Genomic DNA, 24999 nt, shown 5'->3' on the forward strand with positions numbered 1-24999 from the left:
TCAGGACCAGTACATTTTGGCCCAACCAACCAACTGCCCTGATGAGACGAAATTTCATGCCAATAGTTAAAAAGGTATAAAAAAAAAACAAACTACTGTTTAACTGAGTAATAAGTAATGTACAATCTTTAAATGAAATGCAGAACAAATCAGAACACTACTGATACTACTACAGTATTATCAAAATCTGTATTAGTTCCTAATAGTTATTGACAGAGGAATTAATCCAGCGTATGATGCCATGATGGGTGTCCAGGGAGGGGCACCTCACTCACCTTTGGTCCCCACCGGACACTCAGCGCTCACCTGAGGCTCCAAGTTGCTGCTGGCATGCGACAGCGGCCACGCCTCGGTACACTGCTTCAACAGGCGGGCTAAACCAGGTGAGGGCAGCCGGTAGGCCTCACAACCCGGTGAGATAGGGATGTACCGGTCCCAGTGTGTGCAGCTCTGGTGGACTGGCCGCGTGAGGTTAACAACGAGCTCCGATGGCCAAGAAGGCAGTTCTGCAATGCTTTGTGGAGAGTGAAGGGCATGATGAGGCAGAGAAGTCATGGTCACCCACAGCAACTATGGTAGACCCCAGTCTGTGATGAGTACTCTTACAACCAAACCTGGAATTCTCAGGTTGAGAGAGTGGAACTGTCCCGGTGTAATGGCTTTTCCACATTAAAAACTCATTGTACAGGTTTCACCGTCATCGCCAGAAACAACAGACAACCAACATCCTGCCTATAAATGAACAAAATTAGCACAGACACCTAGTGCAGATAATGGACTGTCTTCACACAATGCTTCCGCCGACTGCATCCTCCAAATCTTCATTTTCATTGCAACATTCAAGATGATTGTCGATGCCTTCAAATTCTTCATTGTTGTAGTGAAATCATTTCATTTTCACTCCCAGCCATTTCTGGCAATTCCAAGCTTGAATGCTTGAAACCACAGTGAGCAAAACAATTCTAAATTGTCTTACTGCTTATTTCTTGCCAACTACCAGTGACAAAAGTCACTGCTTTTTGAAGACAAACACACACAGTTAACACTACTTAAAAAAGGTTTGCTCTAAGCATGGTGTAGTGTCTAACAGCCACACAAGTTCACACAACTGATGCTAGTTGGAAGCTGTTCAGCAAGTCTCATGTCCCAATTAAGTGCACAGTGTCCCAAATAATCATAGGGAATACTGGCTATTTTCTTAATTAGTTTTTGTTCCTTTAGAGTTGTCCACATAAACGGCCAACACACAGAAAATGCTGGTGAAACACAGCACTTCAGGCAGCATCTCTAGGAAGAAGCACAGTCAACATTTCGGGCCGAAACCCTTCGTCAGGACTGAAAGAAAAGATAATAAGAGATTTGAAAGTAGGAAGGGGAGGGGGAGATCCAAAATGATAGAAGACAGGAGGGGGAGGGGTGAAGCTAAGAGCTGGAAAGGTGCCTGGCAAAAGGGATACAGAGCTGGAGAAGGGAAAGGATCATGGGACGGGAGGCCGAGGGAGAAAGAAAGGGGGAGGCGAGCACCAGAGGGAGATGGAGAGCAGGCAAAGAGTGATTGTGAGAGGGGCAGAGAGAGAAAAAAAGGGGGGGGGGGAATAAATAATAAGGGATGGAGTAAGAAGGGGAGGAGGGGCATTAACGGAAGCTAGAGAAAATGTTCATGCCATCAGGTTGGAGGCTACCCAGATGGAGTATAAGGTGTTGTTCGTCCAACCTGAGTGTGGCTTCATCTTGACAGTAGAGGAGGCCATGGATAGACATATCAGAATGGGAGTGGGACGTGGAATTAAAACGTGTGGCCACTGGGAGATCCTGCTTTCTCTGGCGGACAGCTCAGGTTTCACGACATATGTCAGTGATTCTGAATACATAGTGAAAATCAAAACAAAGCTTGCAGATGGCAGAAATCTGAAATAAAATCTAGATTCAGTTTGTTGACGATTCTCTGATGCAACTGAAGCGCCATCTAGTGGATAAATGGGGTAAAGCAACACAAACCATTACTTATTTTCCCAGCAACACACACAAAATGCTGGTGGAACACAGCAGGCCAGGCAGCATCTATAGGGAGAAGCATTGACGACGTTTCGGGCCCAGACCCTTTTCCCCTTGTATTTTTCTTCAGTCATTCCCCCCACCACTGAAGTTTTTTTTAAACTTCTGAAGTGATTCACATTTGAACTATTGAAACTGTTTTACTGATCAGTGTATTGTGCACTTTTGTCCTTCCTGTTGGTATGTGAGTAGACCCTGGTGCTACCAGCTCACGCATCACTGTCAGTGCCCTACATGGCATAGCTGCTCTGCATCTTCAACACTGAGGTCTCTGCCCACTCCACTTTAACCTAATCTCACCATCACTGGCAAAAATGCCTTCAACCCCTCGCCCCAAGGTTGCAACCTCGGGAAAATCCAACCCCCCCCAAGTTTCTTCCGATCTTCTTCTCCTTCAGGAAAGCTTGTGGAGTCATAGAGCACAGAAACAGGCACCTTAGCCCACCATGTCAATATCTCAGAATGCTTCTGACCCACAACTATCAAACAAAACGTGACACAGCTTGGTAGCGTAGATATTACAGTGTTAGCAACACAGGTTCAATTCCTGCTGCTGCCTGTAAAGAGACAGTACGTTCTCCCCGTGATCACGTGGGTTTCCTCTGGGTGCTCTGGTTTCCTCCCACAGTCCAAAGATGTACGGTTAGTAGGTTAATTGTTCACATGGGTGTGTAGGACAACACAGTAGTGTAGTGGTTAGCACAATGCTTTACAGACCTGGGTTCAATTCCTGCCGCCGTCTGTAAGCGGTCTGAATGTTCTTCTCATGATTGCATGGGTTTCCTCCAGGTGCTCTGGTTTTCTCCCACAGTCCAAATTTAATTGGATTAGGCTAGGGTTAAATTGGCAGCTGCTGGCCAGCATGGCTCAAACGCTGGAAGGACCCACTCTGTGCTCTCAATCAATCAATCAAGGTCTTGTCAGGCCAGAATGGCCTGTGGCTGTGCTTAGCTGAAATTTTAAAATAAAAATTTGTTATTGATCCATTTAATAGTCAAATCCCAAGGTATGAAACATTGGTTGGGCCACAGCTGGAGTTGTGGGTATTAATCATCAGTATTAATCCCACTTGGTGATTGAAATGCTTATTTGGATCCTTGTTAGATGTGAGTGGCTGCCTCCATCACTCATGTAAGAAATGCAAACCAGATCCCAACCACCCTCTGAGTGAAACAGTTTTTCCCCAGCAAGTCTCTAAATCCTTTACCCTTTACCCCAAATCTGTGCCCTCCTCCGGACACCTCCTCTATGGAGAAGTGTTTGCTACGATCTATGCCCCTCAATCAGATTCTCCTTCTGAATTAGAATTGGGTTTAATATCATGAAATTTGTTGTTAGGCGGCAGCAGTGCATTGCAATACATGATTATTAAAAGTATATATATATTTATTTAAAATGTTAAGTTAAATGAGTAGTGCAAATAGAGGAAGAAAAGTTCATGGGTTCATTGTCCATTCAGAAATCTGCTGGTGGAGGGGAAAAAGTTGTTCCTGAATCGTTGAGTGTGTGTCTTCAGGCTCCTGTACCTCCTCCCTGATGGAAGCAATGAGAAGAGGGCATGTTCTTAGTGATGGGGGTCCTTAATGATGGATGCTGCCTTTTTGAGGCATCAGTCCACCCTGGATATTGGGGGGACGGGTCTAGAGCCCATGATGGAGCTGGCTGAATTGACAACATTCCCTGCCTCAATGCAAACTTGTTCAGTCTCTCTCCCTAAATGAAATACTCCATTGCAGGCAATGTCTCCTCGACACCATCTCCCATTCTTTCTACCGTGTGCCGGACAGCAGTGTGCACAGAACTCCAGCTCCAACGTTTTACACTCGAGCTTTTGGCCATCTCATTAAGAAGATCAGAATCAGATGTCTAGTTTTCTTTAAATTGAGAGATACGGCACAGTAACGTCCCTTCCGGCCCAATGAGACTGCACCACTCAATTACACCCATGTGACCAATGAACCCACGAACCTGTATGTCTTTGGAACGTAGGGCAGCCATGTGGAAATCATTCAAGCTCCTTACAGTCAGCAGCAGGAATTGAACCTGGGCTGCTGACTCTGTAATAGCGTTACACTACTATGCTGCCCCACGTTTTGTCTGATATCTCTTAATCAGAAGCACTCTGGGATAATTAACTTGAAAAGATTATATAAATGAAAGTTACTGTTCTTGCCATTCAATGAAAAGCAGATAAGAGACACTTTATCACCTTTGCTCTGCGTGGTTGGTCTTCTTGCCTCACTCTGGGCTGTAAGCCGCCACGTTTACTTTCCATGTATTACCACTTCAGTTGGTAGAGAGTTCGATGTCCAGTTAGGAGCAAGCTGGACAACTGCACACCCTAGTGTGTAGAACAGGGGTGGCATCATAGAGCACCAGTGGCCAGAGATCAGGGATTAATTCCCACCACTGTCTGTAAGGAGTTTGTACTTTCTCCCCACGACCATGTGAGTTTCCTCCAGGTTCTCTGCTTTCCTCTCACATTCCAAAGCTGTACAGGTGGGGTAAGTGAGTTGTGGGCTGCCCAGTACACTCCTGGGACTATGTTGGTCGTTGATACAAAACAACGGGGTCTCACAGTATGTTTCGATGTACAGTACATGTGACAAATAAAGCTAATCTTTCAGTTAACAATTTACGCATAATTCTTAACTCACATTTCAGATTCGATTCAAACTTCAAAGAGTAAATCGAAGCATGAATCCCAAGGTGATTCCAAGGTGAAACATGTTCTGAAATTTCCCAAAAGCTCTGCCAACATTCATACGCACCAAAGGCAATGATTAACTCACCGTGTCCTATTTCGATGTTTGGATCTGTGCTTGCAACAACACCACAGGATCAATCCCAATGCAATTAAACATATCACAGTGCCAAAGAAAGCTGTCAAGATTGTCGTAACATCAGATGTAGTTCCTGAAGAGAGAAAGTGAAGAGAGATGATCAAAGTTACCCAGCAATTTTTGTTTCACTTTAGATTCCCAGCTCCTGCAGTTCTCTTCCGACTTTCAAATAAACTTCCAAAAGTATTCTGCCCCTAAAGTGATCCGTCTTTGATCAACATAGTTCCAAAATTGAAATTTTTCATTCTAACTTATTTAAACTCTTCCCTTATTGCCCCTTGTAATTTGCTCTAAGGTGAAACTGAATTGAATTGACTTTATTACTTACGTCCTTCATATTCATGAGGAGTAAAAATCTTTACATCACGTCTCCAGATAAATGTACAATCATAGGAACTTATAATAAATAGTATGTACAACAATATAACATAGACATACAGTTGCGTCAGCATGAATTAATCAGTCTGGAGGCCTGGTGGAAGAAGCTCTCCCAGAGCATGTTGATTGTGGCTTTTATGATGCGGTGTCGTTTCCCGGATGGCAGCAGCTGGAACAGTTTGTGGTTGGGGTGACTCGGGTCCCCAATGATCCTTCGGGCCCCTTTTACGCACCAGTCTCTGTAAATGTCCCGAATAGTGGGAAATTTACATCTACGGATGCGCTGGGCTGTGCGCACCACTCTCTAATGGAACTATCAAACTGCCACACTTGCGATAAATAGAAGAAAAAAAAAGAAAAGTCGTTTGGTCATTGAGTGGAATCGTTCGGGTAGGCGCATTCAATCCCTTTCAAGTGGGGAGGCGGCACATGTTCAAAGAAGAACAAGAATTCTGACTTAAAGTACATATATGTCACCGTAGACTACCTTGTGATTCATTTTCTTGCAGGCATTTACAGGAAAATAAAGCAATACAATAGAAATTATGCAAAACTATGCCTAAACGAAGACTGGCAAATAGCCAATGTGCAAAGGACAAGGCAGGGCAGTGGTTGACGCAACGCTTTACTGCACCAGAGACACAACTTCAATTCCTGCCGCTGTCTGTAAGGCGTTTGTACGTTCTCCCCATGACCGTTTAGGTTTCCTCCACGTGCTCCAGTTTCCTCCCACAGTCCAGTTGGTAGGTTAATTGATCATTGTAAATTGCTATGTGATTCGGCAAATAAGGTCTTGCTCCCAGAGCAGGTGAGTTTAAAGTTACTGAGCAAAGATCTGAGGTGAAAGCGATGAGAATCGGAGGGTAAGGAAGGTTCCCACATGAAGGCTGGTGGCTTTGTGGAATGAGTTACCAGAGGAAGCTTAAAGACATTTGGACCAGTACAGCGGGATGTAATGGTGCTGGGATGGAGATACATCTCTACCAGAGGAGGTGTAAGGTGCTACTCCCTCTGCTCACCTTATCTATAATGCTTATTTATAATCTATAAATCTCTATAATGTTGCTCTTCAGCCACCTACGCTCCTGGGAAAGAGCCCCAGCCCACCTGATCTCTCTTTATAATTCAAGCCTCCAATCCTAGTAACATCCTTCTGAAACTTCTCTGCATCCTTTTCAGCTTCCATCGGGAAGAAGGATCAGGAGCCTCAGGGCTCACACCACCAGCTTCAGAAACAGCTATTACCCCCTGACCATCGGGCTCCTGAACCTAAGGGATAACTTCACTCAAATTCGCTTGCCCCATCATTGAAATGTTTGTACAACCAAGGGACTCACTTTCGAGGACTCTTCATCTTGTGTTTTCGGTATCAGTGGAATGACTGGCTGGATTGCCGGGAACCTTACCATCAAACTGCGGGACATGTCACTCACGGTCTTAGACTATATACGTGTTTGTTTTTTTATGTCACTGTTCTTTCTGCTCGCTACTTTGAATACGCTGTGTATGTTTAGCACTATCCATATATGGTTGAATGATAACTAAACTTGATTTGATTGATTTGTTTCTTGTTTATTTTTTATTATTATTTCTTCTTTTGTATTTGCACAGTTTGTTGTCTTCTGCAGTCTGGTTGAATGCCCTGTTTGGGCAGTCTCATTAATTCTGTTATGGTTGCCATTCTATAGATTTATTGAGTATGCCCACAAGAAAATGAATCTCAGGGTTGTATATGATGACATATATGTTTGCAGTAATAAATTTACTGTGAACTTTAAGGAAATCTTTCCTAGAGCTAGGTGACCAGAACTGAGCACGATACTGCAAACAAGAGAAGATTTGCAGATGCTGGAAATCCAAGGCAACACACACGACATGCTGGAGGAACTCAGTAGGCCAAGGAATATGCAATCGATATTTTGGGGCGAGACCCTTCATCAGGACTCAAGATATTCCAAATGTAGTTTCAGCAATGCCTTATACAGTTTTAACATAACATCCCTACTCTTGTACTAAAATCATGAAACTCCCTATCTAACAAAGCTGTACCTTACACTTGAATCACCTTTGAAAACCAAGGTGTCTGTGAGGTGACTTCCCAAAGGTAATACATGCCAGTGATGCCCTGAAGTTGAATGGCCTAACAAACGATAAACATTGGTAATAACAAAGACGCAAAAAATCTGCAGATGCTGGAAATCCAGAGCAACACACACACACACACACACACACCCCCCCCCCTCCAGCATTTTGTGTGTGTTGACCATTAGCAATAATACAAGTATTTCTTACCTGACTTAGCGTAAGGGCCACTTGTTGAGTATGCTTTCCAAAAGTTAAGCTAAAATTAAAAAAAAGAGATAAAACTATTTCCTTTCCCTAGGTAATAAGACATATAATTTCAAATTACAACTTAAATCAATCTCCAAACCTAGAAGCATAGGAATTTGCATCATTTTGAACAACCATAAAGATTAAGGAAGTTCAGATATAATATACATTCATTTTTGAGTTAGAATGATCAATAATCAGGAGCTTTGGATGTGGAGAAGATGCTTCCTATAAGGAGAGGCTAGGACCAGAGGGCACAGCCTCAGAATACAAGGGTGGCCCTTCAGAACAGAGATGGGGAGGATGTTTTTTAGTCAGAGGGTGGTGAATCTGAAATTCATTGCCATGGATGGCTGTAGAAGCCAAGCTATTGGGCATATTTAAAGTGGAGGATGATAGGTTGTTGATAGTCAGGGTGTCAAAGGTTACGGGGAGAAGGCAGGAGAATGGGGATGAGAGGGGTAGTACATCAGTCATGATTGGACGGTGGAGCCGGCACATTGGGCCAAATGGCATAATTCTGCTCCGATGTCTTATGGTTGTAAGGTCTTTGAAGAAAGCTCTCATCTTCAGACAGTGGAGATTCACTAAGGACAAGACTCTATCTGAAAGTGAGAGGTAGATTGCTGATGTTTCTGTATGGGTTCTCTTCCTGATACACAATCAGAGCATCAGGGAACAGACAGCAACATGCACTGTCTGATATGAGAGAGACTATATTTCACTATGTTAACAATTTTTAAAATAAACTTTGAAAGTAGTATCAGTTATTAAATACCATTCCTTTTTTGAATTGCATGGATTATCAGTGTCATTCAAGTGTAGTAAGAAAGAAAAACTCAACTGTTTTCTTGTCATCTTCAAAAACCTCTCGCGCCTCTTCAAAGTTACATATTTCTTCGTAACACTCTCTCTCAAGATTTCCTTTGGTGAATATCTCAAAGTCCCACTGATTGTATAGGAGACGCCGTCCCAGAAAACTGAGGGCCTCATCTCCCCTTATAAAAGCTGTAAGCCGTGAACAAGTACACAAATATAAACACAACAAGCAAATAAACAACAATTAGTCAGCTCCATCACGGGCACTCGCCTCTGTAGTATCCATAACACCTTCAAGGAGTGGTTCCTCAAAAAGGTGGGGGTCCTTAAAAATCATTAAGAGGATGCCCTCTTCTCATTTTTACCATCAGGGAGGAGGTACCAAAGCCTGAAGACACACAGTCAATGATTCAGGAAGAGCTTCCCCTTTGCCATCCAATTTTTGAATGGACATTGAACACATGAACACAACCTCACTACTTTTTAATTTGTTTTTGCACCATTTACTTAATTTAGCTATTTAATATACAGATATATATATATACTAAATATATGTAATTCTGTTTTTTCTCTCTGTTATGCGTTACATTGTACTGCTGCGGCAAAATTAACAAATTTCACGACATATGCTGATGATATTAAACCTGATTCTGACACTATCTTATAAACTGACTGTAGATGACAGTGTTTGGCTGATTCTATCCACGGAATATTTAATTAGGAGACCTCAAACCAAACCGTGGCTGCTCTTCCAACTATACACATTCTCTTTTGGGAATCCATTCTAACCTCAATAATTATCTCACATGTATCATAAACACACGAAATTCTGCAGATGCTGGAAATCCAGAGCAACGCACACAAAATGCTGGAGGAACTCAGAGGTCAGGTAGCATCTATGGAGAGCAATAAACAGTCAACATTTTGCCCCAAAACATCTATTACTCTAACTTCTGGTAATTTGTCTGCCCTCTCCCTTCTCTCTTTTCCCATTCCCCATTCTGACCCCCCCCCCCCTTACACTTTTCTCTTCTCCTCACCTGCTCATCATCTCCCTCTGGTGCCCCTCCTCCTTCCGTCTCTATGGTTAACTCTTCTCTCTTATCAGATTCCCTCTGCTAAAGCCCTCTTTCACCTATCCCTTCCCAGCCTCTCACCACACTGCCTTCTCTCCAACTCACCTACTTCCCCCTCTCCTGGTTCACCTTCTGACTTGCCCTCCTCCCCTTGCCTCCAAACTTCTTATTCTGGCTTCTTCCCTGCACCCCCCCCCCACCTCGCTTTCCAGTCCTGATGAGTGTTGTGGACTGAAACATCGGCTGTTTATTCCCCTCCACAGAAGCTGCCTGACCAGCTGAGTTCCTCCAGCATTTTGTGTCTCTTACTCCCAAGTGTATCAATCATCACTGCCAGAGCACATTCACTGGTCGTTCCAGCATTTAATGCTCATGTCCCTAGAAAAAAGATTAGTGAAATTACCCATTTAAAACTAAAAAAAGGATTTAAAAATCAAAGCAAAAAATTTAAAACTTGAAGTTAAAATTAAATTTAAAACTAAGTTAAAATTAAAAAGATTCAAGTGAAAGATTTGAAAATAAGATTAGTGAAATTACCTGTTTACAAAAGATTATTGCAATTACCCATTTAAAGTTTAAAAAAATTAAAAATTAAAGTTGAATAGTTAAACTGAAAACAAATTGAATTTAAAATTAAAATTAAAAAGATTAAAATAAAAAAATGCAAAAATAAGATTAGTGAAGTTACTTATTTACAAAAGATTGTTGAAACTACCCATTTAAAGTTTAAAGAAATTAAGAAATTAAAGTTAAAAAACTAAAAGTTAAAATTAAAAAGATTGATTACTTAAAGATCTGGAAATAAGATTAGTGAAGTTACCCATTTACAAAAAGATTAGTGAAATTAATGAAAAAAGATTAGTGAAATTACCCAGTTAAAGTTTTGAAGATAATGGAGGAACTGAAAATGTTGATGAAAGTAAATTGTTCAGGTTGATTAGAAAACAGAATACAAACTAACATTAGTAGTTTGGACCGGAATTTATGGGCAGGAAACAGTTACCCTTCACTTGTATATTGCTGATCATCAAAGGCTGAGTTTCAGTGGGAACTGCCACTTCCCACTGAAAGTGGCTCATCTGAATTATCCTTTGTCATTGAACCCATAATGGGATTGTGTTAGAGAGTTCAATAATAAATATCTGAATATGTAGTTCCAAAATAAAAACAAAGGATGCTGAAAGAGAAGTTATGGTTTAGAACAGGGTTTCCCAACCTTTTTTTTAATGCCACTAATGGGTTCATGGAGCCCAGTTTGGGAAGCCTTGGTTTGAGTTATATGGACAAGTTTAATTTGGAGGTTCAACATTCAGCTTTTCATTGACAGGAAAGTTGGTATTCAAAGGGCTGAGGGAAGATGTAAAGAAATTTTTCATCTACAAGGCTCAGAAAAAGAATTAGAATTAGATTTATTATCACTGACTTATACAACGTGGAATGTGTTGTTTTGCAGCAGCGGTACAGTGCAGAGAAATAGAACTTACAAAAATAGATATACACCACAAAAATAATAAGGTGCTTTAGAAATCTGGGGACAGAGGGGAAGAAGCCGTTTCTGAATCACTGAGTGTGGCTACCTCCTCCACGATGATAGTAGTGAGAAGAGGGCATCTCCTGGGTGGTGAGGGTCCCTACCGATAGATGCGTTGGCAGATGCCCCCGATGGTGGGGGACTTAGCGTCTGTGATGTATAGCCTGCTGTGGGAGCAGCACAGTGATGTATCTAGTAGAGTTCAGCAATCCTGACGCTGGGTGCTGTCTGCGAGGAGGGTGCGAGCTCCTGCAACTCTGTAGGTGCTCCAGTTTCCTGCCACATCCCAAAAACGTGAGAGTCAGTAGATTAACTAGCCACTATAAGTCACCTGTTGTACACTGGTAAGTGGTAAGATCTGAGGGGAGTTGATGAGTTTGTTGGAGGGAATAAATCCAGTATTAGTGTAGGCTCTGGTTGATGGCCAGCATGGAGTCAGCGGGCTGAAAGGACTGTGCAATGCTGGATCTCTCTCTATGACTCTTGCATTTCAGAAGGGATAGGAGACTGACACATACTGAGAGACAGGAACCGATAGACTAATGGTTTATTGTGGTTCCCAGAAATGCCTTTAAGTGTCAGTAGGGATGTGGTTCAAACCTAATTTTAGACTCATACAGGCCCTTCAGCCCAAATGGTCCGTGCTAACCAAGAAATCCATCTAAGCCAATCCCACTTGCCTCACATACCTTAAACCAGGGGTTCCCAACCGTTTTTATGCTATGGACCCCTACCATTAACTAAGGGGCCAGTAGACCCCAAGTTGGAAACTTTTGCTCTAAACATTTCCTGTCTATTTTGTATGTCAAAACAAGATGATCTGAGTCCATTCTCTCAACCGAAACTCCCACCAACTCTCCAAAGATTTAGATTACAGTCTCATTGCCCTCTATGTTACAGCACCATGATCAGTAAGCTTCAAGCAAACTTCATAGCACTCTTGTTTCGCAGTCCAAAGGCTGTTGATTCAAATCCCATTCCCGTGACTTAAGCACATCATTAGAGTTACATGGTAAATAATTAAAATTACTGCACTAAATTCCAAGGACATGTGTTCAAATCCATTATGTACCGTGCCTTCATTGATTCTGCACCAAAGATACTATTGGCCTCTGGAAAGTGACTGATACCACAAGACACTGGAGCAGAATTAGACCATTCAGCCCATCGAGGCTGCACTGCCATTCCATCATGACTGATTTATTATCCCTCTCAACCCCACTCGCCTGTCTTTTCCCCAGAACCTTTGATACCCTAACTATCTAACTCCACTTTAAATATACCCAATGACTTGGCCTCCACAGCTGTCCCTCTGGATAAAGAAACTCCTCTCATCTCTGTTATAAAGGGAAGTACTTGAATTCTGAGACTGTGCCCTCTGGTCCGAGACTGCTTCGTTACAGGAAACATCCTTTCCACATCTGCTCTATCTAGGGCTAGGTCAAAGTCATATCGGTTAGAAAGTTAATTGGTCATTGCAAATTGTCCCATGATTAGCCTAGTGTTAAATCGGGAGTTACTGGGGGTGCAGCTGAAAGGAGTGGAGGGGCCTGTTCTGCCCTGTATCTCTAAATAAATAAAATAAATAGGACCATGTGGCCTAGACACATTTCAGCAAGCTTTGATGATTTATTTTTGTTTCCTAGTCCTTTTTAGCAAAAATATTGCCTCTCCTCAACCCCCAGTGTGATTCGCAGGAGTGTTCTGGCCAAAATGTGTCCCTCGATCAGCATTGTCAAACCAACATTTCTCATCACCATTAGTGATACTTTGCTGCCTGTGTGCCTGCTGACTTCTATATTTTCCAAAGTTCATCATAGGGTCAAAGGTTTAACAGTTACAATTTATTTACAGTAATTCATTAGCTGCATAATATATTGCCAGATTTCATGAGGCTGTGAAAAGCACTATTTCACTACAGATCTACTTTTCCCTTCCAATGCCATGGAAACTGAATGGCTTTGCAAAATATCGCCCTGGAAATAGTGCCCTAGATCTCTTAGATTGTCTATTGTTAATGTTTATGAACTTTTTATTTATCTGTGTATTTCTTTATCGTGACACAGCATAGAGTGATCCTTCTGGCCCTTCAAATTACACCAACCAGAAACCCCGATTTAATCCGAGCCCAATCACAGGACAATTCACAATGACCAATTAACCTACCAACCAGTACGTCTTTGGACTGTGGGAGGAAACCAGAGCACCCGGAGGAAACCCACGCAGTCATGGGGAAAACGTACAAACTCTTTACAGGTGACAAACTCCTTATAATTTCTTTATTAACATGGAAATTAAGATTACCACACAAGTCTGCAATACCTATTTAGTACTTTGATATTCATAAAACACACCTATTCTCTGCAGAAAAACTCTTTGGAATCGGATCACAGCCGAAACAAAACCTAATGAAAGATGAAAGATCCAGTCCTCATTAGATTAGATTCAACTTTATTGTCATTGTGCCGAGTACAGGTACAAAGCCAATGAAATGCATTTAACACCTAACCAGAAATGCAAAGAATAGTGTTATTTACAAAATGACTGTGAATAAAAAGCGCTACAGTACACAAATATAAAAGTACTGAGACAGTACAATATGGATACAATACTGCTTAGCACTGTGCTATGAGGTTCAGCAGGGTCACAGCCTCAGGGACGAAGCTCTTCCTGTGCCTGCTGGTGCGGGAGCGGAGGCTCCTGTAGTGCCTACCGGATGGGAGGAGAGTAAAAAGTCCATGGTTAGGGTCAGATGCATCCTTGATAATGCTTTTTGCCCTTCCCAGGCAGCATTTATGGTAGATGTTCTCAATGGTGGGCAATTGGGTGCTGATAATCTGCTGGGCAGTTTTCACCACCCACTGGAGAGCTTTGCGGTCCCATACAGGACAGTTGCCATACCACACTGAGATGCAGTTATTGAGTATGCTCCCAATGGTACAGCGGTAAAGGTCCGTCGGTATCCTGGGACAGAGGTGAGCTTTCTTGATGCTCCGCAGGAAATAAAGGCGCTGTTGCACCTTCTTGATCAGGATGGAGGAGTTCAGGGACCAGGTGAGATCCTCAGAAATGTGGACACCAAGGAATTTGAAACTTGATACATGTTTCACTACAACTCCATTGATATAGATGGGGACATGAGTGTGGCTCCTAGCATGCCTGAAGTCCACAATGATCTCCTTGGTCTTCGGGACAAGGGTCTTGTCCCGAAACATCAAATATTTGTTCATTTCCATAGATGCTGCCTGACCTGTTGAGTTCCTCCACCATTTTGTGTGTTGCTCTAGATTTCCAACATCTGCAGTATCTCTTGTGCTTAGATTCTGCAGACACTGGAAATCTAGAGCAACACACAAAATGGTGGAAGAGCAAACACGAGGAAATCTGCAGATGCTGGAAATTCAAACAACACACACAAAATGCTGGTGGAACACAGCAGGCCAGGCAGCATATATAAGGAGAAGCACTGTCAATGTTCTGGGCCGAGACCCTTCGTCAGGACTAACTGAAAGGAGAGATAGTAAGAGATTTGAAAGTAGTGGGGGGAGGGGGAAATGCGAAATGATAGGAGAAGACCGGAGGGGGTGGGATGAAGCTAAGAGCTGCAAAGGTGATTGGCAAAAGTGATACAGAACTGGAGAAGGGAAAGGATCATGGGACAGGGGGCCTCAGGGAAAAAGAAAGGGGGAGGGGGAGCACCAGAAGGAGATGGAGAACAGGCAGGGTGATGGGCAGAGAGAGAGAAAAAAAAACAAACAACTAAATATGTCAGGGATGGGGTAAGAAGGGGAGGAGGGGCATTAATGGAAGTTAGAGAAATCAATGTTCATGCCATCAGGTTGGAGGCTACCCAGCCAGTATATAAGGTGTTGTTCCTCCAACCTGAGTTTGGATTCATTTTGACAGTAGAGGAGGCCGTGGATAGACATATCAGAATGGGAATGGGACATGGAATTACAATGTGTGGCCACTGGGAGATCCTGCTTTCTCTGGCGGACAGAGCGTAGGTGTTCAGCGAACCGGTCTCCCAGTCTGCATCAGGTCTCACCAATATATAAAAGGCCACACCGGGAGCACCGGACGCAGTATACCACACCAGCCGACTCACAGGTGAAGTGTCGCCTCACCTGGAAGGACTGTCTGGGGCCCTGAATGGTGGTGAGGGAGGAAGTGTAAGGGCAGGTGTAGCACTTGTTCCTCTTACAAGAATAAGTGCCAGGAGGGAGATCGGTGGGAAGGGATGGGGGGGATGAGTGGACAAGGGAGTCGCGTAGGGAGCGATCCCTGTGGAAAGCAGAAAGGGGGGGGGGGAGGGGAAGATGTGCTTGGTAGTGGGATCCTGTTGGAGGTGGCGGAAGTTACGGAGAATTATACGTTGGACCTGGAGGCTGGTGGGGTGGTAGGTGAGGACAAGGGGAACCCGATCCCAAGTGGGGTGGCGGGCAGATGGGGTGGGGGCAGATGTGCGGGAAATGGGAGAGATGAGTTTGAGAGCAGAGTTGATGGTGGAAGAAGGGAAGCCCCTTTGTTTAAAAAAGGAAGACCTGGAATGAAAAGCCTCATCCTGAGAGTAGATGTGGCGGAGACGGAGGAATTGTGAGAAGGGGATAGCATTTTTGAAAGAGATAGGGTGGGAAGAGGAATAGAATTGTGAGAAGGGGAATGGAAGGGGAATTGTGAGAAATGGTGGAGGAACTCAGCATGTCAGGCAACATCTATGGAGATGAATAATTCATTTATGTAGATGCTGCCTGACCTATGGAGTTCTTCTGGTATGTTGTGTGGTTTGCTCAGAATGAAACAGAGTGACTACAAAAAAAACTTTGAAAGTAAACTACGCCTCATTCAAGTGCGAGGGGGTGTACTTTGGAAGGACAAACCAGGATTTACACAGAGCTCTGAGCTGTGCTGTGGAACAACGGTACCTGGGAATACAGATCTATAATTCCTTGAAAGTGGCATTGGAGGTAGACAGGGTCAGAAACAGAGTTTTTGGCACATTGGCCTTCATAACCAGGACACGAGAGGTATTGGGATGAAATGTTGAAGTTGTATAAGATATTGATGAGGCTGAACTTGAGTAATATGTTCATTTCTTGTAGTCCACCTACAAGAAAGATTTCAGGAAGCTTTAGAAAATCCAGGGAAATTTTACAAGGATGTTGCCGGAACTTGAGGACCTGAATTATCTGTAAAGGTTGAATAGGCTAGGACTTTATAACCTAGCATGTAGGAAAAGAGATCTTATAGAACTATACAAAACTATGAGGGATATAGATAGGGTGAGACTAGAATGACCTCTAGTCACTGCTTTAGGGTGAACGGGGAAATGTTCAAGGGGATTCTGAGGGGTTGAGATAGGGTGAGACTAGAACTAGAGGTCATTGCTTTAGGGTAAAAGGTGAAATGTTCAAGGGGATTGTGAGGGGTATAGACAGGGTGAGACTAGAACTAGAGGTAATTGATTTAGGGTAAAAGATGAAATGTTCAAGGGGATTCTGAGGGGGAACTTCTTCACTCAGAGGGTGGTTCGAGTGTTGCACGTGCTGCCAGCGAAAGTGGCAGATGTGGGATCAATTGTGGCATTTAAAGGAAATTGGAGGTGGCTAAGGGGGCCTTTGATCCAGGAGCAGGTAGATGACATTGGACAGAAGATCAGGTTGGCATGGTCTAGGTGGGCTGAATGGCCTGCTTCTGTGCTGTATTACTCTATGCCTGTATTGTAGGACTTGAATTATGAGCAGTAGAGCTTTAGGGAGTACAATGCAACAGAGGGGCTTGTGACAACACATCCCAGGTAGACGGGGTGAGAAAGCCCTGACGCATGCTGGCCTTCATCAGTCAGGCACTGAGTGTAGGAGTCGAGACACTATGTCACAGTTGTACAAGTTATCAATGAAGCCTCACTTGGAAAATTGTGTACAGCTTTCGTCACCATTATAGCACAGGTGTGGTTAAACTGGATAGAATGAGACAAGATTTATGAGGACATTGGCAGGACTAAGGGGTCTGAGTTACAGGGAGAAGTTGGCCCAGTTACATCTTTATTACATAAGATGTAGAAGAATAAAGGGTGACCTCACAGAAATGTTTAAAAGGTGGATGGCAACAGTCTTTCCCCCAGGGCCCAGGGTAGGGAGACTAAAACGAGATAGAATAGGTTGGAGGAGGAAGTTTCGAAAGGAACCAGAGGGGTGACTTTCATGCAGAGGGAGATGAGTTGCCAGGAGAAGAATGGTTGAGAGAGGTACAATAGAATTGCTGAAGCACTTGGAGAGTTACCTGGAGGGAGGTGAGGCAAACACAGGAAATTGGGGTCAGCAAGGACCCGTTGGGCCGAAGGGCCTGAATCCATGCTGTTTTTCTCTATCACTTTATGATTTTACTATTTACAACTCAGTTGACAAGCCTTGCATTTACAGTGAGAGAGAATCATTTACTGGGGACAAGAGAGGAAATGGTCCGTTTAGCAATTTCATCAGACCCATTATTTAGATTACGTAAAAAGTAATACTTGAAAAATACACTTGTACCTTGGCTGAAACACTCTGTGCTCTCACCTCCTGGCTCTGGACCCCAGTTACACCAACTGCACCATGAAAGAGGGTGCAGAGTTCAATGTAAAGCTATGGAATTTGGTTTATTTTGTTGGAACTGTCTGTACTGTTAATATTCCACAGAGAAGTTGCTCATATGAATATTTACATTCACAATTAGTTCCCAACATGAAAGTATTCGCACTCAAGAATGACCCACGTATCGAAGTTTCAAAGGAAACATTGATGTGTGTCATTCCACTTCCTCCCACTCCTCCCTACGACATTCTGGTGTACCAGTGCAAACATGCATCAGGAGCAGATACTTGGCTGAATTTTCTTCATTGTCCAGAACACCTACAGGAAAAGTCACTCCCATAACTCAAGGCCAAAAGTCTGGTCACAGGCAGACAACTGGATCAAACTCACAATCAATTCATGTAGGTTAAAATACACAAAAATCACACCAAAAGCTAAAAGAACAACTTCATTTACACAGCACAAGCTGCCGACGTGGGGAAAATCAAAAAGGGGTTGGGGAGGCCTCACTTGGAATATTGTGAACAGTTTTGGGCACCCTATCCAAGAAAGGGTGTACGGAAACCGCAGAGGGCTCGGTGGAGGTTCACAAAAATTATTCCGGAATTGAAAGGCTTGTCAATATGAAGAGTGTTTGATGGCTGGACACTCTGGAATTCAGAAGAATGAAGGGTGACCTCATTGAAACCTATCAAATGGTGAAAGAACACGCATAAATTGCTGGTCGAACACAGCAGGCCAGGCAGCATCTATAAGGAGAAGCACTGTCTTGAAAGACCTTGATAGAGTGGACGTGGAGAGGATGCTTCCCATGGTGGGAGAGCCTAAGATCAAAGAACACAGCCACAGAATAAAGGGACATCCTTTTAGAACGAAGATGTGGAGGAATTGCTTTAGCCAGAGAGTGGCGAATCTGTGGAATTCATTGCCGCAGGCAACTGTGGAGGCCCAGTCATTAGGTATACTTAAGACAGAGGTTGATAGATCCTTGATTAGTCAGGTCATCAAGTGATAAAGGGAGAAGGTACAGGCTGAGAGGAAAATTGGATCAGCCAAAATGGCCTAATTCTGCTACTATATCTTATGGTCTATGGCTTCATGTAAGATTAGTGCAAAGGAGAATCAGTAGTTAGTGTGGGCTTGATGAGCTAAAGAACTTGTTGCGCAAGCACAAGAAATTCTGTAGAAGCTGGAAATTTTCACACACACACACACACACACACACACACACACACACACACACACACACACACACACAGACACAGACACACAGACACACACACACACACACAGTGCTGGAGGAACTCAGCAGGTCCGGCAGCATCTATGGAAAGGAACGATGAGTCAACATTTCAGGCCAAGACCCTTCATCAGAACTGGAAAGGAAGCCAGAATAAGGTGGGAGGAGGAGAAGGAATACAAGCTGGCAGGTGATAGGAGAAACCAGGTTGGCAGGGGTGGGGGGGAGATAGGTGGTGAGGGAGGGGGATGATGCAAGAAGCTGGGAACATTGGTGGAAGAGATAAAAGCTAAAGAAGAAGGAATCTGATAGACGAGGACAGTGGAAAATGGAAAGGGGAGGAGCCAGCAGGTGAGGAGAAGAAAAGAGTTGAGAGAAGAGGAGAGCTAGAATGAGGAATATGATACTTGGCCTCAGGATATTCTAATCTGGATAATAAGATCAGTCAGAATTTAAAGACGGGGGAATTTAACAAGCGATATGTAGCCAGCAACTATTCTCCAAGAGTTACCAAGAGTTAAGATGAGTCACCAGAAGACCAGATGGTAGCTAATTTTGCTTCTGTATTCAAAAAAGGCAGTCGAGATAAGCCAAGGAACTCCAGGCCAGTGATCCCTACATCAATAGTTGGGAAATTATTGGAGAGAAAATGCTTAGGAAAGGACTTGTGACCATTTGGAAATCCAGGGCCTGTTTAGTGTGAGTCAGCAAGGTTTTGAGCTTGGGAAATCATTCCTCACAGATCTGGTTCTTTAGAATGTAGAAGACAGGAGAGGCAGCCCTGCTCATGATACCAGTGCTGACCGTGATGCCAAGTTAAATTAAACTTTAATCCATAATCCACATTCTTACATCCCCCTCACGTTGGCGTATCTGACCACCCTCCTCTTGGCAGTGTGTTCCAGGTACCGACCACTCTCTGTACAAAGAAGGCAGCCCACACACATCTCCTTTAAACTCACCCCCCCCTCACATTAAAGTGACGCCTCCAATATTTGACATTGCTTCTCCGGGAAATGGGTGGTGGGGTGGAAATACACCTCACCAAGTTGGCAGAGGTAATTTAAGTTTAAGGGAAACTGTAACAACTTCTTTATTGGCAACAAAACTCAGGACATAAAGATTAGTAAAAACATTTACAGTGTCACGCCAGACCAACTCATAACCCAACTCAATTATGCATATGTTTCCACCCATTACCTTACACAACCACTGATGCCAGACAAATAATCTCTGAAGAGTATTGATAATGGCTGGGGTCACCTGACTTGGCAATTTTTTCTACAGAAGTGGATTGCCATTACCTTCTTCTGGGCAGTGCCTTTACAAGACGCGTGTTCCTCGCCATTATAAGTACTCTTCAGAGATTGTCTGCCGGGCATCAGATGTCGCATAGCCAAGACTAGTGATATGACCACCCACCACCTGCTCCTTTGGCTTCACATGACCCTGAATGGGAGGCTAATCAAGTGCTACACCTTGCCCAAGGATGACATGCAGGCTAACGAAGGGAAAGAGCGCCTTACACCTCCTTTGATAGAGACGTATCTCCAGGCCACCACCCAACCTCCTCTTACAACTTCACCTAAATGCGAATACAGGTGGCAATGTTTATAAGTTGGCATGTGACACCAAATTTGGTGGTATAGAGGACAATGAAGGAGGCTGCCTCGGGTTAGAATAGGATGTACACTCAGTGGCCACATTATTAAGTGCCTCCAGTACCTAATAAAGTGGCCACTGGATGTATGTTTGTGGTCTTATCATGATAGAGTTCATCCTGCAATTTGAGAGGGAGACATATCAGTATTACAGCAGAGCAAAAGGGAATTACAGAAGCATGAGAGAGGAGCTGGCCAAAGTTGATTGAAAGGGCACACTAGCAGGGATGACGGCATAACCACAATAGCTGGAGTTTCTGGGAACAATTCAGAAAACGCAAGGTAGATACATCTCAAAGATGAACAAGTATTCTAGAGGGAGGATTATGTGACCGTGTGGCGAACAAGGGAAGTCAAAGATAGCGTAAAAGCAAAAGAGAGGGCATATAATATAGCAAAAATTAGAGGGAAGTTAGAGGACTGGGAAGCTTTTAAAAAAACAACAGACGGCAACTAAAAAAAGCCATAAGGAGAGAAAAGATTAAATATGAAGGTAAGCTATCCAAAATCATAAAAGAGGACATCAAAAGTTTTTTCAGATATATAAAGAGTAAAAGAGAGATGGGAGTAGATATTGGACCACTGGGAAATGACACTGGAGAGGTAGTGATGGAAGACACTAGCAGTATGCCAGAAATTTGACAGTGCCAGGGGGCAGAAGAGAGTGTAGTTGCTATTACTAGGGAGAAGGTGCTGGCACCAGAGGGCTTCAACCAGCTTCAGAACAGAGGGATGTTCATTTAGAACAGAGATGAGGAGGAATTTCTTTAGCCAGAGGGTGGTTAATCTGTGGAATTCATTGCCATAGGCGGCTGTGGAGGCCAAATTGTTGGTTATATTTAAAGTGGGGGTTGATAGGTTTTTGATTAGACAGGGTGTGAAGGGTTACAGAGATAAGATTGAGAGGGATAATAAAACAGCCATGTTGGAATGGTGGAGCAGACTCAATGGGCTGAATGGCCTAATTCTGCTCCTATATCTTATGCTGCTGTAGCCCATCTACTTCAAGGGTCTCTCATTAACAAGGCATTTTCACCCACAGAACTGACACTCACAGGATGTATTTTTCTTTCTCACACCATTTTGTAAACTCCAGAGACCGTTGTACATGAAAATCCCGGGAGATCAGCAGTTTCTGAGAAACTCAAACCACACCGTCTAGCACCAACAATTATGCCATGGTCAGTCACTTAGATCACATTTCTTCCCCATTTTGATGTTTGTTCTGAACCTCTTAACCATGCTTTTATGCACTGAGTTGCTGCCACATGATTGACTGATAAGATATTTGCATTAATGAGCAGGTGTACAGGTGTACCTAATATAAAGTGGCCACTGAGTGCAGATCAACTGGGAAAGCGGGCAAGAGATGGCAGAAGGAGTTTAAGTCAATTAAGTGCAAGGAGATGCTTTTTGAGAAGTTAAACTGGGTTCAACATACACAGTGAATGATAGGGCCCTGGGGTGTGTTGTTGAGCAGAAAGACCTTGGAACGTGGAAAGTGGAAACACACGTAGACAGGGTGGGGTAGAGACCCATGGCATGTCTGCCTTTGTCGGCTGGAGCACACTGATGTTCAGAGAGTAGTGTGGTGGTTTGGCAGAAAGGATTAGTTTAGTTAGGTGTTTATTTTTGACTTTTGATTCGTAGAGATACAGCGTGGAACAGGCCCTTTCGGCCCAGTGACCCACCAATTTAACACTGGCCTAATCATGGGGCAATTGACAACAACCAATTAATGTAGTAACCGGTATGTCTTTGGATGGTGGGAGGAAACCAGAGCACCAGAAGGAAACCCCATGGCCACATACAATCTCCTGACAGACAGCATTGGAATTGAACTCTGAACTTTGACGTCCCAAACGCTAACCGCTAGCTACCATAGTGCCACAATACTTTAATTACTAGACTTTTTGCACCAACATAACATGACAGGTCAAAGGTCCTGTCCCTGTTCTGAACTGTTCTGTGTAACACGAGCTTGACTACAGGAGTAGGGGACAGGGTTGATCATTACAATTACATTAAACTTGTATTAAGGGAACTTGCCTTTTCTTTCTGTGTGTGGAGTGTGATCGGTTTGTCTTGCTGATGTGTCGGTACACTCTGATAGTGCATGAAACAGGAAAGGCAGCTGGCTGGTAAACACAAGCAGATACAGCTTGGCTGTCATCCTGCAAAGAGAGAATTTCATTAATACCAAGGGAATTGTCTCAAAACTTCATAGACAAGGTGGGGTATCAAAAACCAGAGGCCGCAGATTGAAGGAGAGGAGGGAATTTGAGGAGAAAGTGTTTTTTATACACAGAGTGGATGGCATCTAGAACTCCCTGCCAGGGGAAGTGCTAGGATCAGATGCAAAGACCACGTTTAACATCAACACAAGAGATTCTGCAGATGTTGGGCTTCAAGAACAACGCATACAAATTGCTGGGGGAACTCAGTGGGTCAGGCAGCATCTATGGAGATGAAAACAGTCAGCATTTTAAGCTGAGAATCTTTCATTAGGACCAGAAGGAAGCAGGCAGAAGGCAGAATAAGGGGGGGGGGGGAGAGGGGGGAATACAAGCCAGTAGGTGATGGGTGAGACCAAGTGAGGGGGAAGGTGACAAGTGGATGACATAAAGGGCTGAAGGAGGAGGAATCTGATAGGAGAGGAGAGTGGACCATGGGACAGAGGGAAAGAGGAGGGGCACCAGAGGGAGGAGGTGAGCAGGTGAAGAGAAGGGGTGAGCGGAGCCGGAATGGGGAATGGAAAAAGAGAGAAGAGAGAAGTTACCAGAAGTTAGAGTAATCAATGTTTAATACAAGAGATTCTGCTGAAACTGGAAACCCAGAGCAGCACACACAAAATGCCAGGGGAAGGATGGATGTGGAAGCCATAGAAAGGGTGCAGAGATTTACAAGGATGTTGCCTGGATTGGGGAGCATGCCTTATGAGAATAGGTTGAGTGAACTTGGCCTTTTCTCCTTGGAGCGATGGAGGATGAGAGGTGACCTGATAGAGGTGTACAAGATGATGAGAGGCATTGATCATGTGGATAGTCAGAGGCTTTTTCCCAGGGCTGAAATGGTTGCCACAAGAGGACACAGGTTTATGGTGCTGGGGTGTAGGTACAGAGGAGATGTCAGGGGTAAGTTTTTTACTCAGAGAGTGGTGAGTGCGTGGAATGGGCTGCCAGCAACGGTGGTGGAGATGGATACGACAAGGTCTTTTAAGAGACTTTTGGATAAGTACATGGAGCTTAGAGGGCTATGGGTAAGCCTAGTAATTTCTAAGGTAGGGACAAGTTTGGCACAACTTTGTGGGCTGAAGGGCCTGTATCGTGCTGTAGGTTTTCTATGTTTCTATGGAACTCAGCAGGTCAGGCAGCTCGAATGGACGTTAATAAACAGTTGACATTTTGGGCCGAGACCTTTCTTCAGGACTGGAAAGGAAAGGGGGAGATGCCAGAATAAGCTGGTGGTGGGTGGGGAAGGATGGCAAGCTAGAAGGTGATAAGTGAAGCCAGGTGGGTGGGGAATGGGGGGACGAAGTAAGAAGCTGGGAGGTGACAGAAAAGGTGAAGGGCTGGAGAAAGCAGAATCTAATAGGAGAGGAAAGTGGAGTGGGAAAAAGGAGGAGGGGCACTAGAGGGAGGTGATGGGCAGGTGAGCAGAAGAGCTAAGAGGCCAGAGAGGGAAATTCAAGAAGTGGGTAAGGGAAGGAGAAAAAATTCTTGGAAGATGGAGAAATCGTTGGTCACGTCATCAGATTGACAGCTACCTAGATGGAATATAAGGTGTTGCTCCTCCTACCGTAGAGAGGCCTCATCGTGGCGAAAGAGGAGGCTGTACACTGACATGTTGGAATGGGAATGGGGATAGGAATTAATGTTTATAATTCCTTTAATAAAAAAAATCAGTGTTTATGTTGTAGGTTGGAGGCTACGCAGATGGAGTATGAGGTGTGTAGGTGAGAGGTAGAATCTGAGACAATGGTGGGAATGTGAGGGGGCTAAAACAGCAAGAGTGAAGGGTTGATTTGAAACGAGTGTCTGGTGGCTGTTGTGGATAGTGACTTTAGGGGCATGTTTCCATGACACTTCTAGTATAAGCATCCTGGGCTGAAGGGCCTGCACTGTGCAATATCACTTCCAGACAGTCGTTCCCCTTTGCATCCTCCCTACCAATGAGCCAGCTGTTAATCCAAGTCACTGCCATCCCTCAGACCTCCAACCACCTTTGTCCTGTTGACGAAGCTGTCAGGTTGGAGCCTTGTCAAAGGCCTGGCTGAAATCTAATCAATTTCCTCTTCTGTGGCTCTAGGAGTATCTACCTTACAAGTGGATGTCGATAAGATGATAAGACATCGGAGCAGAATCTGGCAATTCGGTCCAGAGCCTGCTCCACCATCCCATCAACCTCTCATCCCCATTCTCCTGCCTTCTCCCCATAACCTTTGATGCTCTGACTAATCAGGAACCTATAAATATCCACTTTAAATATAC

General features: G+C 43.9%; 1 protein-coding gene across 3 annotated transcripts in view; it reads right to left on the bottom strand.

Annotated features, from left to right (window-relative positions):
* prrg4 (proline rich Gla (G-carboxyglutamic acid) 4 (transmembrane)) overlaps positions 1–24999 on the bottom strand; it is a 46448-nt gene that overhangs the window by 17164 nt on the left and 4285 nt on the right. For all 3 annotated transcript variants that reach the window (XM_059976110.1, XM_059976109.1, XM_059976108.1), the window contains exons 2-5: positions 22559–22683; positions 8452–8615; positions 7569–7617; positions 4848–4971 (exon numbers count right to left, since the gene is read on the bottom strand). In XM_059976110.1, the coding sequence (XP_059832093.1) occupies positions 4848–4971; positions 7569–7617; positions 8452–8615; positions 22559–22682 (461 nt within the window). In that variant the 5' untranslated portion in view covers position 22683. The remainder of the gene's footprint in view (positions 1–4847; positions 4972–7568; positions 7618–8451; positions 8616–22558; positions 22684–24999) is intronic.

Source organism: Hypanus sabinus, chromosome 7 (genome assembly GCF_030144855.1).
Source record: "Hypanus sabinus isolate sHypSab1 chromosome 7, sHypSab1.hap1, whole genome shotgun sequence".
NCBI lineage: Eukaryota > Metazoa > Chordata > Chondrichthyes > Myliobatiformes > Dasyatidae > Hypanus > Hypanus sabinus.